General features: G+C 40.9%; 1 protein-coding gene across 1 annotated transcript; it reads right to left on the bottom strand.

Annotated features, from left to right (window-relative positions):
• Positions 1-84: 84 nt before the first annotated feature.
• Positions 85-20005, bottom strand: ankdd1b (ankyrin repeat and death domain containing 1B). Its single transcript, XM_088336014.1, has 15 exons — positions 19828-20005; positions 19659-19759; positions 16409-16507; positions 16234-16332; positions 16064-16168; positions 13525-13629; positions 13324-13422; positions 11299-11397; positions 11068-11166; positions 10903-11001; positions 9406-9504; positions 6866-6961; positions 5363-5564; positions 929-1060; positions 85-859 (listed from the first exon to the last, which is right to left on the bottom strand). The coding sequence occupies exons 1-15, from the start codon at positions 20000-20002 to the stop codon at positions 804-806; spliced, it is 1665 nt and encodes a 554-aa protein (XP_088192140.1). The 5' UTR covers positions 20003-20005; the 3' UTR covers positions 85-803.
• Between the last annotated feature and the right edge of the window lie 119 nt (positions 20006-20124).

Raw genomic sequence — 20124 nt, 5'->3', positions numbered from 1 at the left:
AATATAAAGGCTCTTTGAACTCACTTCGGTATTGTTGATCAAATTTATTTGTAAAGGACTTTTCAGGAGAAAAAAGCCACTCAAAGTGCTTTATAAAAACATTTAGCATACAACAAGACGGTAAAATCCCCACCTTTATCAAAAATGAAACACTGAAATATAAAAATAGAAATGAAAAATAAAAACAACTGCAGAACAAAACAAATGTATAGAATAAACATCTTATTGTACAGAAAACTATTAGAAGTTACAGATGAAAAATAAAAATGATCAATTAAAAGCCATATTAAAAAAAGTGGGTCTTGAGCCTCCTCTTAAAAATATCAAGGTACCCTGCAGACCTGATGTCCTACGGAAAACTGATCCATAGATAGTTGCCGAATGCTGCTTCACCAGAGGTTTTGGTACTCGCCCTGGGAGCAGTCAACAAGCCGCTGCCAGACGACCTACGGGATCGTGAAGGCTGATATAATAAAAGCATATCAGACAGATAGGACGGCCCAAGACCATTAGGACATTTGAAAATTGATCCTGAACCGCACATGGAGCCAATGCAGTAATTTTGAAAATGGTGTAATGTGATCCCTCCCCCTGGTCCCCATCGGCACCGGTGTTGCGGAGTTTTTCAATCAAACGCAAACGAAAAGCCACAATTGCCTACCTCCAAGCAGTAATGAATAGTAACGTAAACGCATAGTTAAATCAGACAATATTCTACGTTCAACTTTTTAAGAACACACATCACCTTTAATAAGTCTGTTTAATTTTCACCTTCAAAACAATGTGGCATGTCACTGAATCCATCATGAAAGCCTGCAACTCCGACCGCTTCCGTTTTCCGATTCCATTCGAATCTTTTCTGTAACAACGGGAAGATCATGTTTGTATTTGTATGTTTCTCTGTAAATGCGTTGTCAACGTTTAATACCTGCAACTCGCTCAAGTCCTACTTCCACGAGGGCTTGATGGAGTCCTATCAAAGGACTCCTCCCTGCCAGTTCCTCTCCATGGAGCCAGATGAGCAGCATCCTGTTACCGTGTTCTTTGTAACTGTGTTGTCCTGCCAACAAATAGGCGTCAGGTTCAAATTTGGCCTTTTTTGTTTCAAATACAATTGATCAATAAAATCAGTACTGCCACCTGTTGTTAAGAATAAAACTGCGCATTTGCGTTGATGGTCTATTAAAGGTATTCCCAAACGGAATGTTTTTCCAACTGGTATTCCTTTATGGAATTATGCAAGAATATGTGTGAAAATGTTTCATGCGCCAGGAGACTCGAGAAATTTAGTCTGAAACTTGACCCATCTGGCTCGTTTCCTGTGTTCTGACGTCATTGTAAGTACACCACTTTCAAAATGGTGAACCCAATTAACATGTTAGGCCAACTCCAAAACAGATTGTAGTGAACAGCGATTGCATACTTGTGGCTTTCAGTTTGTTCTTCTCATCGTGTGTGTTACGCTTAGTATACCGTAAATTCCAGACTATAAGCCGCTACTTTTCCCCCAAACTTTCAACCCTGCGGCTTATTCAGTGATGCGGCCAATTTGTGTAATTTTTCTAACGGCCGCCAGAGGCGCTCGAGTACAAAAGGTAAGATTTAGACCGGTGGAATATATGCGCCGAGGAAGACTGCAACTTCTTGGCTTGACTAGCGGCGAGAAATCTTTCACTAAAACTGGCTGCATGTGAAAGGCAACTTTTTCGCAAGTCTGCCAGTGGATCCTGACAGCGTGGGGCAGCATAAAAAAATCCACCATCACCAACGGGTTCCGAAAAGACGGTCTGCTGCGTGACTGAGAGGAGGGCACAGAATCAGGAGTGGGTGGAAGCGTGGGACGACGTCTATATGACAAAGTTTCTTTGCGACACTGAGGAAGACGACTTTCATGGCTTCAGTTCTAAGGAGAAAGATGAGGACGGTTTACCATGTTTTTCACAAGTACGGTATGTTTTTTTAACAGACCCGTTTACTGTGTTGCGAGTGTGTCGCTACCATTAACTGCCCGGATGAAAGTTATATTAATATTATTAAAGCTTTGAAAACTCTCGATGTACCGTCTTTCTCTGTAAATATGTGTAACCATGTATAATATGTATTTGCAACTGTATATTTTTGTAATGTATTTATCTGGGTTAATTTTGTGTTACATTTTTTAATGTGGGCGCATGCGGCTTATATACAGGTGCGGCTTGTGTAAGTACAAAATCGGTTTTCCTCCTAAAATGTGGGGGCAGCACGGCGGCACAGTGGTTAGCGCTTCTGCGGCACAGTTCATGTCATGGGAACCTGTCGTGGGTTCAAATCCAGCTCCAGACTTTCTGTGCGGAGTTTGTATGTTCTCCCCGTGCTTGCGTGGGTTTCCTCCGGGCACTCCGGTTTCCTCCCACATTCCAAAAACATGCATTTCAGGTGAATTGGCCGGTCCAAATTGTCCCTAGGTGTGAATGAGCGAATGAGTTGTCTGTCCCCGTGTGCCCTGCGATTGGCTGGCAACCAGTTCAGGGTGTCCCCTGCCCACTGCCCGAAGATGGCTGGGATGGGCTCCAGCCCCCCCGCGACCCTAATGAGGATAAGCGGTACGGCTAATGAGATGAGATGTGGTGGGTGCGGCTTATAATCAGGTGCACTCTATAGTCCCCGTTCAAGTCTGTGCTGCCGAGGGCTTTCCTGTTTTGTTTGCTCCCGGTCGGCACTCGTTGGCTGCTCACTGCTTGTTTTTTGGCCGGCTATACTGGCGTTAGCGCAGGTTTTTACATGTTCCTTCGTTGGATCATTTGCAGCCGGCTTTGCTTTTTTTTGGCCGTTGCCGCGTATCGTTCTTAGTTTCCGGTTATCCTGACGAGCCTTGCAATGTTCTGCGAGGCTGCATCCGCCTTCCATTGATCGGTCCTAATTGGTGGCTTTGTGTGTGTTTTTCCGCCAGTTAAACCCTTTTTCACCCTTTGTTGTACCATTCCTGCATCCACCTTCAACAAAACACCTAGGCATTTGCCACAAAAAATACCAAAACTTGTCGTGAAACAATCGAAACCTTGTTGACTCATTAACACATAAAACAATATGGCGACTGCCTTGCTAGGGTGCTGGTGTTTCTCTAATGTTACAGCTCAGGATGACAAAGACAAGACATGCTATCTTCAAAATGCATTACCCCAGAAACAAAATTGGAATATACTGATGAAATATACAGTATATAGATTTTATCCAGACTATGCAGTATTTCTTCCCATTAGAATTTGGAATTACCTTTAAGGTTATGGCATCACTTACCCAAACAAGATGAGATATTCAAACTCAAATTCATTCTCAAAAACAATAGCTGAAGTTCGCCAAAGGTATCTTTAACATTTTAGGTTTTATTCCGTCAATCACATTGCAAAAAGTAAATTTACAAAACTAAGGAAAATGTATGGCGATCAGGTAAAATGTTTTTGTTCATCTAGTCGAGCAGATCATTTTGCTCATTTTAAAATATTTTTCTTATTTTAGAAGAAAACTGTGTAGTATTCGACCAATAGATGGCGCTGTATTGTGTAGTGCAACAAAAAAAATGAGTCCTCAAAAGCACAAGGAAGAATAGAAACTTCGGAAACTCTGTCAACTGCACCATTTGTGTTCTCATTTTTTTACCCAGCCTTTTACAAGTTTTTTTGGTTTTGGAAGGGTCACCCGTAGCAGCAAGATGGGGGGCAATTATGTCAGCTCCTATTAGGTGAGGCTCTTGTCAGATATGTGTAAATTTCTTGACCTAGGAGTATTAAAAAAATGCACGATTATATAAATTGGGCATTTATTTTTGCCTATTGTTGGGGGGGTTTTAAAAAGTATTTCGACCACCATGTGGTGCCAAATATTACACAATGTCCTTTTAGGAATTATTTTCAGTAAAATAAAACATTTACAAAATATCTAATACAGCACATCATTTTAGTATTATTTTAACGAAAATAAAAACAAATTAAGCAAAATGAGTTAGGCAAACTAAATGAAACCTGCTCCACAGTAAATTTACTTTAAACACACGCTACCGGGGGAACACAGCTCACGTAGATTTTCAGGAGCTACTTAATATTTCAGAAAAACTAAATATTTAGACTATTTGGTTGGGTGATGGGCGGCACGGCGGATGAGTGGCTAGTGCGGCCTCGGAACAGTTCTAAGGTCATGGGATCGAATCCTCCTGTGCGGAGTTTGCATGTTCTCCCCGTGCGCGGGTTTCCTCCGACGTTCCAAAAACATGTATGTCAAGTAATTTGGCCTTTCCAAATTGTCTCTAGGTGTGAATGAGCGAGTTGGTTGTCTGTCTGTGTCCCCTGACCACAGCCTGAAGACAGACATGGGGACTTGAGACTTAGTGACTTGGACTCGAGTCGACTCGAGTCGCTGTTTTTATGACTTGTGACTTGACTTGGACTTGGCAATCTAAGACTCGGGACTTGACTTGTGACTTGACTTGCCCAAGAAAAAAATACTTGGGACTTACTTGGGACTTGAAGGTGAAGACTTGAGACTTACTTGAGACTTGCACATGTGTGACTTGGTCCCATGTCTGCCTGAAGATGGGCTCCACCACCCCCGCGAGCCTAATGAGGATTAACAGTGCAGATAATAGATGATTGCTTGGTTGGATCCCTTGCTAATTTGGGTTGAATGCTATTTATTTGGGGTCTCCTGCTAATATCGTGGTTAAATATTACTCTGAGGGACTTATACTGTACTGTTTAACATTACCTAACCATAAGGGTAGTAGGGGCACCATTTCCTGTCGTGTGTCTTGGGCATGTACAGCCTGGTGGCGCCCATCCCTCTCCAGGCCAACATATGTTTCCACCTGGTCTCAAACCAGGAACCGAAATTCATCCTTAAATAATGGGACATTTTGTTGAAGACCAGAACTAACAATGTTCATTAGCCTATCTATTCCTTTTTCATTGTTGGTCAATAAGCCCGCTTTGAGACTGGGAGGTCGGTGGTTCGCGCCCCGGCCGAGTCATTCCTAAGACTTAAAAAGTGGTCGGCGGCGCCCTCTGTTGGCTGCGGCTGCATCGGCTCGCGACAACGGGTCAGGTGCAATCGACATTTCGTTCAGTGTACATTGTTACACAGAATGACAATACAAGGAAATTATTATTATTATTATTATTATAAACCATATTGCAAAACCAACAGCATTTCTGTCTTATTAACTTGAACTGGGCAATTGTCCTCTTTGTTAGGTTAGTGACTAAAGAAGTGAAGTCCTAAAAATGTCTTGGGCAATTATGTTATTAGCTTTTATTGCTTTCAAATATTAAGAATGTATACAATTTTATATCTATTTGCTGAATAAAACTGGTCCTAAGAATCGTATAAATACCGGTCCACTGCGCTTCGATGGCCGACACCTGCTCCTGTGTGAAGGACCAACGTTCTGCCAGGCGTTTCCAGTCTTTGGACTTGAGAAATTCGTAGGCCAGTCGCCAGGTCATAGATCGGAGCTGCTTGGTCTCGTTGCGGTGGTCCAGTTTAAACGTTAGCGGATACTCGCTGTGAACGCTCTCAGTAGACTCTGGGTGGGTCTGAAGGGGGTATCATCACAAATCCTGTCAGTGACTAGATAAATGCCACCCGCTTGTGGAAAACATGCCCGTCAATCATGTTCAAATTTTCAGTGTCTGGTTAAAACGTGTTTTCATCACACTTAAAGCTCCGATGTCTGTATTATTTGACCACTAGGGGACACTGTTGTCTCATGCGAACGAAAACCAGTGCAAAAGGATCGCTGCATAGCAGCTAGATGCCTGACAAACATGGCGGCGACTACTTGGTGTGGATTCCACGACGTAAAAAAAATACAAATTCCTCCACCTATGATTTTTAATCAAAATTAATATTGGTGTACTGGAATGGGTCATGTATTTTTGCCTAGTATTCAATTTAATGTTTTTTTTTTGTTTTCGCTGAAATATTTGTACCAGTAGGAGGCCATAAATATTATCCCTTTAGAGTGATTAAGGATCACTCAACACTGTTCGGGAGTTTTACTTTCCATTTGTGAACATCACATTACACTTTGCGGTTAGCAGAATCACCATTACTACATTATGCGCAGTTTTTACTCATTTTCTCTTAGATTAAAATGAGAAGTAATATCTGTTGATGATAACAAAGTCATGGTATTGTGTGGTAAAGTTGTTCACCATGTAACCTCTCACCTTAATACACCGGAGCCTCCACAGACTCTGCCGCTATGGTGCAAGTGACACTAGCTGAGCAAAAGAGGAGCGGGGAGGGGGGCGAGAGCGGTGCTACGAATCAAATAGACTGAACCATTTGAAGGCGGAGTTTTTAAGACGCTGCGTTGTTCACATTTCTGTTATGCTTTTATTTTTATCTGGAGGTTTTTATCATATTTAAGCTTATCCTTATTAGGGAAGACTGTTTTAAAAAATAATAGAAGTTTTTTGATCAATTTGAATTGTGTACGCAGTATTACATTTTTAACGTGAGGAAAATTACATTTCTTTTCATTTTTTGAATTAAAACAATCGTCTTACCCACTTTGGCTCTAATCTAGATCGTCTCGGTCAGTGGTGGTAGCGGACGACGTCGTCATCGAATATTGCTAATACGATACCAAATCTTATCCACGATTGGTAAATAACAACTTGGTACATAAACTATCTTTGTTTTTTTTTTACATAGTATGTCTTGCTGTGAGTAAATAGGTGCGACGTCGTGTTTGTAAGGTATACAATCGGTTAATAAGGGAAATTGCAATCATTAATAAGGAGAGCAATCACCTGAGGGTATGGGGAACGCTTTTAGCCTCTCAACATTTGCATTACGAGCATCACAAAAATCAATAAAGACATCTTACGTTCTTCCATGCGTTGTATCTTTCTGCCTTGATGATCATGTCCACGATGATAACTTCATCTGCTCTGGACGCCACACCCAGCGCCGTGTTTCCCTGCTACTTCCAATTTACAAGCACAATCATATGCAATCAAATATAAAAAAAATGAAAATCAAAATAAATTGAGATGCTTGGGGGTCAGGGGTGGGCAGAATTTTGAGTTGGGTTGAAATAGATTAGAATTAGAATTGTCTTTTTTTGTCATTGATATCAAGGAAACATTGTATGCAACGAGATTAGACATGGTACTCCAGGGTAAAACGGGTAATATAGACACTCTAAGGAGAAAATAATTAAAAGGCTATCAGGATGAATTAGGTTAAAAAAATTAAAGATTACAACATAGTGTTTAGAAAAACTGGTCCAAGGTGTAATAATAATAAAGCAATGAAGAAAAATAGTGCATTGTAACAATAGTGCAATGAAAATATGTACAATAACATTTTGCAGCGGCAACTAAAATAACAGTATAATATAATGTTATACAATGTAATATAACGATAGTAATATTACAATATAACAACTATTGTACGAGGGAAAAAATGTATTAATTTTAGTAGTTTTTGTTAGACCAATCTCTTCTTGCCCGTTTTGGATCCTGGCAAATATTATTGTCAGCAAATACTGCAAGTGGGTAAAGAAAGATGCTGAATGCAACCTGGTCGCCTTTATTTTTATTTTTTATTTTATATTACACTTTTATTATTTTATATTTCATTTGTAATTTATTTTTTGTTAATGCAAAATCTATTGCAACCTGGTCATTCTGGTCATTACATCATATGCGGTCCCTTCTCAAAGTTTCTTCATTTACCTCATGTTGAGGTTTTGAGTTTTTCCTTGCCCTCATGTAGGCTTTAGATCAGGGGATGGTATAATAATAGTCTGTCGTTTGCAATAACCTGTGCAGCCCTTTGAGACTCCTTGTGATTAAGGGCGTCACAAATAAACATGACTTGACTTAAATAAATATCGGTAGATTAAGTCAATCAAATTGGTTTAGAAATGCTCCAAATTCAAAAAATGTAACATAGTTTGTCCCTTTTTCAAGCAATATATCGAATTAAATGCTTTGAAAAACTCAAAATAAATTGGGATGCGCCTGGGTTTTGTTTTAAAATTCAATTAATAGTTAAATGAGTAATACAAATACTTGATTAAAAAAAAATAGTGAGGATGGAAAAACGGTTCATAATTTGTTTTATAGAGTGGGGACCATGTGGCACCAAAACAATCTATTTTTTTCGCCCATACCATACAATAATAACATAATCGCTTTGAGGTGCATTATTCGAGGTGCCCTTAAAAAATAGAAAGTAGAATTTCTCTATTTTTTTCTCTATTAACTATTTATTAACAATGACCTACTGAGTTAAAGGAGTCCTTGTGTTTTATTTTGCAACTATCTGCTTTTATTTTACTTTTAGCAGAGCAGTTCAGTTCTTGCAACACATTAGGAAGCATGAAAAGGGGTAAGGGGGTAGAGTGAGATTTCATGCTCGTGCTTGCAGTTTTTTATTAGTGTAGCATAAAACCGGTGAAACTAAGAAACGACTGTTTCAAATACAGTCCAAACGCCAACCCAAACCCCCTCCAAAAAAGAAAATAGTTCATCCAAGCGCCTCTAAGAAATGCTCGTGCTTGCACGTGCCACACAAGCGGCTTGACCGAGGCTGCAATGATTATTTAGGCCGAAGATGGCATCAGACAGCACCTTTAATGGCATTTTTAGGGCTTTAGTGAGGTAAAAAAATGCCCATCCCAAGAGAAAATTTGTCAAAGTCAAGTTCAGGAGAAATGCTGTTTGTTTTCGTTACCTCTAATATGATTGGTTGACCAACACGGGCACTTAGATAGATAGATAGATAGATAGATAGATAGATAGATAGATAGATAGATAGATAGATACTTTATTCATCCCCGAAGGGAAATTCACTTTTCCAGCAGCATCCCTGAGCTGAGAACAATCGAAAATAACACGGGAGCTGCTGGAGTGGCTGCCATTCGTGACGGCGCCGGAGAAACGATTCAATTTGAATCATGTACAAACAACAAACAATTGAATCATGTACAAGAAACGATTCAATTTGAATCATGTACAAACAAACAAACAATTGAATCATGTACAAACAAACGAACAAAATATTTATGTTTCAATAAGTGGAGTGTTAATAAAATGGGGGGAAAATAATTTCTGATACTGATATAACCAGGTAAAACTAATTTTATGCAGATAGTGAAGCTTTGTATTAGTAGCTGATTAAGGAAAACATCTCCATTCGGCCCAAGAAAGTGTGTTATGCACTTATGTATTATATTCGATTTTTTTTACCATGTTGGCTTGGCGACCGGATTAAAAGGGATGACGGGCCATATGTGGCCCGCGGACCATAGTTTGCCCACCCCTGTAAAGGTGCTTCTGTTTGGGTCACTAATCCAGTCCACCATTAGTCCCAAATTTAAATGTTGTTTATCTGCACAGCATTTGTTTGAAAACTTACCCGATCCTCGTGGGTCAGGTCAACTTGGGCTTTGAGAAGCATTTCCACCACATCTACTCTTGCCAGCTCAGCAGCAAGATGCATGACAGTCTGAGCCCTCTAACACAAAGCAGCTTGTTTTTGTGGTGCCTTTTCAAAAGTATTGGTTGTTGTAAACAGGAACAACGTGCACAGTTAGACGCTAGGTGGTGCTAGGGCTCTTGCCTCACTGTCCTCTCCTAAAAGTTTCTGTTTTTGATATTGGACACATCAAAAGAAATTGCATAGGAGGCCAAGGTTGTTTTTGATTTTGACTATTGTTCCACACAGTTTGTGATTTTAACGGTTATGCATTGTTTCCATCATTGTCCCTATTGGCCAATAATGTTGCGGTTCCCTGATTTTTTACACCCTTTAGGGGACATCTGCTTTTTTTAATCTGGACTATCTAATAACAAGGAAGGGCTCAGAAGAGGGCCTCGAAAACAGGTTTGACTTTCATATATGATAAAAAAGCAACATCGTATCGTAAGCCCCAGTGTTTAAAATGTACCCTAAAAATTAGCGGCTTGTCGTTTTGAATTTACGGTAAATTTTGTCGCTCATTTTAAAAACGCACTTGTGAAGCCACTACACTTCACTCAGCTTGTCTTGCAAGCCAAATGTGGAGTCAAACACATGGAGGAAGAAAGAGTCTGTCCTCCTTCACAGAGTAACCATTTTTGGATTCTGCCACCTTTAAATATGTGGGTAGGAAACCTATGGCTCTTTTTATGGGTACGTCTGGCTCGGAGATAAATTAGAACATGCGTGAATATTTAGTGGATTAACTGATGCAGAGCCAATAGGGGCATCTGTGAAGCCAAGACTAGCCTTAGGGTTTAGTCTATCTAGTGTATATATAGGACACTATAGTTTACACTCAAGACTGTTAACTGACCCCGTTTTGGCTGTAAATTGCTAAAGGGTTCTTTATATGGAAGCTCATTAAACAATCTATTTCCATTGTTGAGACACTTTATGATGGAAAGCCACAGAACAATCTGTAAACACCCAAAAGCTCTAGCAAAGCACCAAGAGCAATTTGATTGGGTGAGCAGTAGGAATGGGCAGAGCTATTCACATTGCGCGTGCATACCTTCTCATTGCCCAGTGCTGTTTGCCTTAAGTACTTTGGTACTTTGTTTGCAGTATTTTGTGACATTTTTACAAAATAATTTTACTCGCACCTTGTCTTAAAATATAAGGTGTGGCTCTCCCCCCCTATTTTTTTAATTTTTGCTTTTATGGTTCTTTGGGTCAAACAGGTTCACGACCTCTGCTGTACCCGTATCTTTAAAAACAAAACTCTAACTCAATACTGCAAACAAATGATACATGATATAACAACTTTTCTCAACAGCAATGATTTATATAATTGACACTTTTATAAATAAATCTGCTTTCTTTCCCCCCACTCTCAGGACTTATCCGCCAAAGGTTCTGTGCTCACCACTGTTTGAAAATAAATCATTTTACCTTATTGGCTAAATTAAAGTTGCATCCGGCCTCCAACAGAAAATGGATAACAGGGAGGTGGCTGTTCTTTACTGCCAGGTGAAGAGGAGCCTCCAAGTCCTTCAGCATGGTTTAAATATAAGCCATCACTTGCCATGAAACAGAGTTTACCGATTTTTGACATACCACATTCTGAAAATCCGCGTTGGCCTCATATTCTAGGAGAAGTCGGACAAGAGACGTGTCTCCTCGCTCTGAAACTGGGTGAAGGGCGCTGCATTTGTTCTACAAGAAAGGACTTTTATTTTCTTTCGAGTTGGCACGAATGAGAGATGAAACGGCAAAGGGTTAACCACTCTCGCTTTATGGTGCCATTAGGAAGATGCCACCGGGGCGATGATTTAAGTGCGCTCATACCGCAGTGAGGATGTCGGGGTTGCAGCCGTCTTTCAGCAAAGCCAGGACGCACTGTTCCTGAACGTTCTCGGCAGCCTGGTACAGAGCCGTCTCCCCGTCCTGTCGCACAAAAAGCTGATCAGGGGCAAAAAACGGGACATTGTGGATCATGCTTGGCATTAAATGCGATTAAATACTGGAAATGATACTGCGAAAAAAAGTAATTCTGATGATTTTGCCATTTTAAAGTGTAATACATAAACATATCAACATGCCCTGCAAAATCTAGATACAAAGGTTTACCTAAGTAATATGGTCAAGTACATTTTGTTATACTGGCAGGTAATTTGGGTTATTTCGTATTATTTGAATTATTACCATTTATTTGAATATTTTTTTCTAATTAAAAATACTTTGTCAGGACCAGAACGGAAACAGGACCCAATTGCGATACGTATCTCACAAGTTTTATTAAAGGAAAGAGGAAGGACGGAAAAACAGGTCGATAGCTGCGACAGGAGAGCAAAACGTGGTCGGGGTCAGAAACGGGTCGTAAGCCAGGACGGGAGAGCAGACGTGGTCGGGATAAAAAACGCGTCGTAAGTCGGGACAGGAGAGCAGACGTGGTCAAGATCAAAACGGTTGTAGCCGGGGACAGACGGGAGCACAAACTGGACAGGTGGGAGTCAGGGTCGAAAAAGGCTTGCCTAGTATACACTGAGGTTTGCAGACAGACTGACAACAGGGGATTGATAGGACTGAGTTTAAATAGTGACAGGGAGCCAATCACAACCCGTGGCGGGTGGCGCCAAATGAGCGGGCACAGCTGAGTCATATCAGTAATCATGACATACTTGGCCAAAGGCCAAAGAATATGATATCCGCTGTATTTATAGATATTTCTGCATTTTTTAAATTTTAACAAAATAAATAATAAAAATCATAATTAAGTTAATTGCATTTTGTCACATATTTAGTTATTTAATTATGTGTGCATTTAGTTATATAACATATATTTGTAAGTGTTTATCTATGTAATCTAAATTTGATCGAATCGATATCTAAAGTATTTTATAAATTCCCATTTGTGTACGTGTGTGTGTTTATATGCAGGGATCAGAATGGAGATTTTCATTTTCAGCTGAAATAGCCAGGGTCCAGGAATAAAGCAGGGCGGAGCCCCCCACACGCCCCCCCCCCACCCCCCGCCCCCCCAAGCTCCTGGGTTTTAGGCAATTTACTTGTCCAAAACCATGCTTATATTTATCATTTAAGTAACATTTTTAGAAGATTAAAATAATTTGCCCACATAACTGATTTTTTTGTAAATACTGCAAGATAAGTTCAAATGCAGTTCAGTCCCTGCAGCTTGAGCAACAATGCGGCCAATTTTTCTAACGGCCGCCAGGGTGCGCCAGAGCAATAAAGGAAAGAGTGAGACAGTCGGATTTTGAATTTGTTTGCTACGCAAGAGAAAAAGTGAAAAAGTCGGAATGCCTTTGGGGTTCAAAAACAGCGGAAATCCGCGGATCCGCGGAAAATTCTGATCCCTGTATATGTGACTTCTAGGCTCCGAAACTGCAGAACCAATTTTCGTAAGAACTAACAAAGTTGTACTTTAGGCTTCTGCAAATGGTTTTAGGTAGGTTTTGTGTCAAGGCACCCCCACTAAATACCAACAAAACCCATACACATTTGGTTTTGTGTAGTCCACTGTTGTGGGGTATCTAATGCCCTCTGGCGGTCAAATTGGGTACTGCAACTTCTGACCACCGACCATTCCAAGCAGTCAAATACAATCTCCTCTCTGAGATAGATGCCTGTTTTTTATAGATTTGTTTATAAATATGGCGGGATCGGTCCTCTAGACGATGGCCAACATTGTCGTGATTAACTATGCAATCGAAATTCAGACCACAGCGCAGAGGATTCATTCAGTGGACTTTATTTAAACAGCCCATCCAGCTCTAGTGGATTATCCACTGAGCCCACAATATTGAAAATGGCACACTAGGGATATGGAAAGTGTTTGTGATGATTTTGTACCATATTAACTTCATCCCGAGTATCAAAGCTGAGCAGCAGCAGTTGGACGGCGTCCAAGTGGCCATTCCTGGCAGCTAAGTGCAGGGGCGTGTCCCCGTTCTGGCGGGATGCAGAGAGAGTCGATCGCATCAAAGTGGCATTGACTTTGAGCTTTGATGCGTCAATGACACAATCGCGGACACGTGCGTGCACAACACTAACCTTGTTGGGGTTCATGGTAGCCATGTTGTAACGAGGCTCCATCAACATCTCTAACATTTGCACGCAGCCGTGCTCTGCTGCCATAGCGAACGCACAGTGGCCCGACTGCAAAAGAAACAATTGAGAAAGCAGGAATGAGGACAAAAAGAAACAAAATAAATCAATAGGAAAACATATACAGTGGTATGCGAAACTATTTGGCCCCCTTGAACTTTGTGACCTTTTCCCACATTTCAGACTTCTAACATGAAGACATAAAACTGTAATTTCTTGTGAAGCATCAACAATAAGTGGGACACAATCATGAAGTGAAACACATTTTATTGCATATTTTAAACCATTATGACAAATAAAAAAACTAAAGCTGGTGTGCAAAATTATTCAGCCCCTTTACTTTCAGTGCAGCAACTTCTGTCCAGATGTTCAGTGAGGATTCCTGAATGATTCAATGTTGATCTAAATGACTAACAATGAGAAATGGAATCCAACTCTGTTTAATCAAGTCTCTGTATAAATGCACCTGCACTGTGATAGTCTCAGAAGTCTGTTTAAAGCGCAGAGTGCATCATGAAGAACGAGGAACACACCGGGCAGGTCCGAGATATTGTCGTGGAGAAGTTTAAAGCTGGATTTGGATACAAAAAGATTCTGCAAGCTTTAAATATCCCAAGGAGCACTATGCAAGCAATAATATTTAAATGGAAGGAGTATCAGACCACTGCAAATCGACCAAGATCGGGCCGTCCCCCTAAACTTTCTGCTCATACAAGGAGAAAACTGATCAGAGATGCAGCTAAGAGGCCCACGATCACTCTGGATGAACTGCAGAGGTCTACAGCGACAGCAGGAATGAGGACAAAAAGAAACAAAATAAATCAATAGGAAAACATATACAGTGGTATGCGAAACTATTTGGCCCCCTTGAACTTTGTGACCTTGGAATCGGTCCATAGGGCAACAATCAGTCGTATACAGCACAAATTTGGCCTTTATGGAAGAATGGCAAGAAGGAAGCCATTTCTTAAAGATATCCTTAAAAAGTGTTGTTTAAAGTTTGCCACAAGTCACCTGGGAGACACACCAAACATGTGAAAGAAGGTGCTCTCGTCAGATGAGACAAAAAACGAACTTTTTGGCAACAATGCAAGACTTTATGTTTGGCGTAAAAGCAGCACAGCTCATCACCCTCAACACACCATCCCCACAGTCAAACATGGTGGTGGCAGCATCATGGTTTGGGCCTGCTTTTCTTCTGCAGGGACAGGGAAGATGGTCAAAATTGATGGGAAGATGGACGGAGCCAAATACAGGACAATTCTGGAAGAAAACCTGATGAAGTCCGCAAAAGACCTGAGACTGAGACGGAGATTTGTCTTCCAACAAGACAATTTTCCAAAACATAAAGCAAAAGCTACAATGGAATGGTTCACCAAAAAGATATCAAGGTGTTAGAATGGCCAGGTCAAAGTCCAGACCTCAATCCAATTGAGAATATGTGGAAAGAACTGAAAACCGCTGTTCACAAACGCTTTCCGTCCAACCTCACTGAGCTCGAGCTGTTTTGCAAGGAGGAATGGGCAAAAATATCAGCTTCTGTAATTGCAGCAAAAGCTAGCGCTACAAAGTATTAACTCAATGGGGCTGAATAATTTTGCACACCCACTTTTTTGTTTTTTATTTGTTAAAAAAGTTTAAAATATCCAATAATGTGTGTTCCACTTCATGATTGTGTCCCACTTATTGTTAAGTCTTCACAAGAAATTACAGTGTTATATCTTTGAAGTCCAAATAGTTCCTAGGTGTGAATGAGCGAGCGAGTTGTCTGTCCCTGTGTGCCACCAGTTCAGGGTGTCCCCTGCCCACTGCCCGATGATTGCTGGGATGGGCTCCAGCACCCCTGCGACCCTACTGAGGATAAGCGGTGCAGCTAATGAGATGAGATGAGATCTTTGAAGTCTGAAATGTGGCAAAAGGTCACAAAGTTCAAGGGGGCCAAATAGTTTCGCAAGCAACTGTGGGGTTGGAATCAAACCTTAAAGTTTAAACATATTGAAGCATTTGTTGTTTTAAATTCCCTGATGTTTAAAGCACATGTATCATAAAATTTAAAATCAGTGGTCACCAACACTTTTGACACAGACATCTACTTGTTTTATGAAGCATTTTTCAAAATATGGATTAAATAATGCGCAAAAGTCTATTTAGCAAAAACAACATATCCTTCAAGGGGAATTGACGTGCAGTAAAAAAAAAAAAAAAAAAAAAAAAAAAAAAAAGAATTCATGGTGTATATTACAATAGTTAATCAAGATCCTCTCTGGGGTTGTAGAAAACCTTCCTGCGGACCGAATTTGGCCCGCGGGCCTGTGTTGTATAGCATCAATAAGTCAATTTCTGGAAAATAGTGTCACAGGGAGAAACTGTTGTTATTAACACTACTGCGATTATATTTCTGATCAATAAAAGTCAGAGGATTTCGGTGCATCCCTATTTAATACTATATTCTGAATGATGCTTTCATAAAAACATGACATAATACCCGGTCCTCTTTGTCGAGTTCTTTCATGTGCAGGTCATTGACAATATACTCCACAATTTCAGTGTGATTGTTGATAGCAGCACAGTGAATGATGGTCAATCCTTCCTGTAACAGCAAATTCAAGATTTATCTAAAAAGTGGACATTTGTAACGCGAGACCTTGAGATGACCTCGTTCTCAATCTTCTGTTCGGCCCCGGCCCGTACTAATAGTTTCAGGATCTCCAAGCTGCCGAACCAGGCAGCTAAATGAATGGGTGCCACACCAAACTGCCGGGATTAGGAGAGAGAAGCGTTTGTGAGTTGAGCAATATTCTGTTACAGGGACTCGATCGCCCCTCCTGACCTTGTCTCTTTGATCCACTTGCACCCTTCGCCATAGAAGCAGCTCCACTGCTTCCTGGTTTTTGCCGGCGACTGCATAGTGGAGAGCGGTCCTATTGTGCTAGACGGAATGGGAACCAAATTAGGGTTGAGTCTGAGTAGCTACAACAGGGGTGTCAAACTCGCTTCAGCTCGGGGACCACATGTTAAGAAAAGCACTCTCAGAGGGGACGGACTAAGAGAATAATTGCATGAAAAGTATGCCCTTGCCTTAGCCGTGGAGGCTTACAATTAAACTAGCATTATGATTCTTGGGTGTAAAATTGAAACATAAAACGAATATTGAGGTTTTTTTTCCCCTGAGTATTTTCCTTCTCTAAAATTTAACCTGTAGTAGTGTTTCTCAAACGTGTGTTTGTGTTTAAAAAAAAAAAAGTAGAATTAATTTCCACTACTGTTTAATTCAGAGACATTTGGGCAAATAGGAAAGTGACAAAAATAGCTCACAAACATTAACTTGGTTCAAAATGATTTAAATGTCTGATTTAATCATCTCATCTCTCATTAGCTGCACCGCTTATCCTCAGTAGGGTCGCGGGGGTGCTGGAGCCCATCCCAGCAATCATCGGGCAGTGGGCAGGGGACACCCTCAACTGGTTGCCAGCCAATCGCAGGGCACACAGGGACAGACAACTCGCTCGCTCATTCACACCTAGGGACAATTTCCACCGGCCAATCCACCTGAAATGCATGTCTTTGGAATGTGGGAGGAAACCGGAGTCCCCGGAGGAAACCCACGCAAGCACGGGGAGAAGATACAAACTCTGCACAGTAAGTCCGGTAGCTGGATTTGAACCCACACAGGAGGTTCCAAAGACCTTAGAACTGTGCCGCACACGCGCTAACCACTGCGCCGCCGTGCTGCCCTTGATTTAATCATATTAACGTCTTTTTCTGCGTTTTATATATTTTTTTATTTTTATTTTTTTTAACTGTTTATCTGAACTTACTGAACTTGGCTGTGAGATTTCATATTTTTTATGGAAAGGAGCTTAAGCTTCTTTAAACTTCTACAAACTCACCTAGGTGCTATTTACTTATTTTGTAGTCTATAATCCAGGTAATAACTGATAAAACACTTGGGGTAAAAAGTGCTGTTTAGAAGTAAATGTTGCAGTTAAGAGAAACATCCACGCACCAGACGTGCAGGAGATTGTACTGCCTTAAACAGGGCGGCGTTGACTTTTATATTAAATGAAATGATCTCAGGATGGTTTTCTTTAGGCACTCTGGTTTCTTCTCATATTCCAAAACCATGCGTGTCAGGCCAATTATCTGGTCCACATTGTCACTGGGTGTGAATGAGCGAGTGAGTTGTCTGTCTCTGTGTCAGGGTGTCCCCTGTTTACTCCCGAAGGTGGCTGGGATGGGCCCCAGCGCCCCCACGGCCCTAATGAGGATAAGCGTTGCAGATAATGGATGGACCTCAGGATGGGTGTTTCCTCAAATGTTCTTTGGTTAATAAAAGGTGGTCGACAAATACAGCTGAGGTGGTTTGCTTTGGGAGTGGCACCTGGCTTTGTTGACATTCAATGGACATAATGATAGGATTATTGTAAATGTTGTTATACATTAGCAAGAAACATTGAACATTTCAGGGACCTTACAGTTGAGTAAAGGATTTTCCTTGCTTCAGAAAGTCTTATCATTAACATTAACCATTTGTTTAAGGAGACACACTGCATTGTGATGTTGGTGTGATGCCAGGGTGTATGAGATGTTCCCCTTTTTATGATTGCGTCCCCTTGAAGTGTTTGTTATATCTTACCCAACTCTGTGACTGAACTGTTAGTAATAAAGAAGAGGAACTATTGACGCAGTAGTCAGGGGTATGGTGGGCCTCTGCCACAAAAGTGGTCAGACAAATATGTTCGATTTAACTTTGTGAAAATTCCCCTTCTTGACTCTGTTAGTGAAATGTAATGAAATGATCTGCATTTATATAGCGCTTTTCAAGTCAATGACTTCCCAAAGCGCTTTACAATGTGCTCCACATTTCCCAATAGCGGCCTTGTATTGCAGCCATGTAAGACGCTAACCTGCTTGTTGGGTGTATTAAAGGTTCAGTGTCTTACCCAAGGACACTTCGACATGTAACACGGACAAGCCGGGATTCGAACTGGGATCCTTTGATCCCGAGACGAGCGCTCTACCTCCTGAGGTACTGCCGCCCCAAGTTCAAAGATGTGTCTGGAATTGGTGAGATTTTTGTACACATGCAATTCTCACGCACTTCAATAAGTATGCTAAATTATTTGAAATGATACTTGGCTGCACGAGCCTCATGTCCAGCATGGGTGAGACAGCCATTCACATTTGATGATGAGTCAGCAGAAGTCTAATTTTGCCAAGCGGAAATGAGCGGTGTGCAATCGGTGTGCACTACAATCGCTACCTGTTTCGGGACTGCCTCATATGTTGTGTTACTGGGATTCGCCATTTTAAAGGTCTTATGATCATCCGATGATGTCACAGCTCTAAGAAGTAATTTATGAATACCATGACGAGATCATTCCAATCCACCAGGACCAGGCTCAGAAGCAACTATTTAGAACAACAACGTTTTAGACGTTTTGGTGTCAACAAATGGAAAAATATCCAGTTATTCCCAAGAAAGCCCTAGTTTTTTACAAATTCTTACAATCCTTTTCGAGGATGTCGCACGTAAAAACAATAAAAAGGAACAACATTTTGCAGGGTAAAGCCATGCATACCTTTTAACTGTTCTCTCAATGGCAACAGCAGAAGTCACACTGATTTGCAGTCCTGTCATTTGTTTGTTCTGAACGGTTCATTTTGGGCACCGGGGGAAAAAAAAAATGTCTTTAATTTAAAAAAAAAAAAAAAGTAATATCATACTTGAGTGCACCTGTGAAACTAGTGGGATTCGATAGCACCAACAAGATTAGACACCACTTCATTAAGGTTTTGGTCGGTTGGGGATCAGGACTAAAGCTGGTCACATTTCCTTATGAGCTGTAATTGTCACTTGTTTTTTGTGTGTTTTAAGATGTAAGATGATAGACCCATCATGTATTTTGAACTCCAGGTCATTGACGTGATGTGGAGCATTTTATGTCTTGTGCTTCTCTCAATATTTTCTCTCAGGCCAGTTTAAATCCTTTTGTGGGCCCAAAAGCTGTATGTTTGACACCCCTGATCTACAATTTTTTAATAACTATCGCGGATTGTCTTCAGACTCAGAGACTCACCACGTTCTTTGCGTTGGCATTCAACCCCTTTCCAAGCGCCTTCATTGCATCTACATCGTTGCTTTTGGCCGCTTCGATAAATAACTTCTCTGTTTGCAATACTGCGTAGCACACAACAATGACTTCCACCATGGAAACGACTCCAAATAATGAATTTTCGTGTACTCACGCATCTCTTTGTTGTCAAAGCTGTTATCCCACTTGTCTTCCGTTTGCCTGTTGAGAGCAAATTCTGAAAAGGCCTTCACTCTTTCTTGTTTCATCCACTTCCGAGGGCTCAGATGTTCTCTCTTGGGAGTGTGCTTCTTTATCATTTCCTTGAAAACAACAGCTTTCTTTTCCATTGGTATGTTGTTCAAAGTTGCAGATAGTAAATTTAGCAAAAAAGGGTTCTACTTTTGTGGTTTTAGCTTAGTAACTTCAACAAAATACCTGAAGAACCGGGTCAGACCTGATATGAACATTA

This window comes from Urocampus carinirostris, chromosome 5, assembly GCF_059441175.1.
Source record: "Urocampus carinirostris isolate Australia breed hairy pipefish chromosome 5, RoL_Ucar_1.0, whole genome shotgun sequence".
In the NCBI taxonomy this organism is placed as follows: Eukaryota; Metazoa; Chordata; class Actinopteri; order Syngnathiformes; family Syngnathidae; genus Urocampus; species Urocampus carinirostris.
The sequence above is the reverse complement of the archived record's forward strand: the minus strand, read 5'-3'. Positions and strand labels throughout refer to the sequence as shown.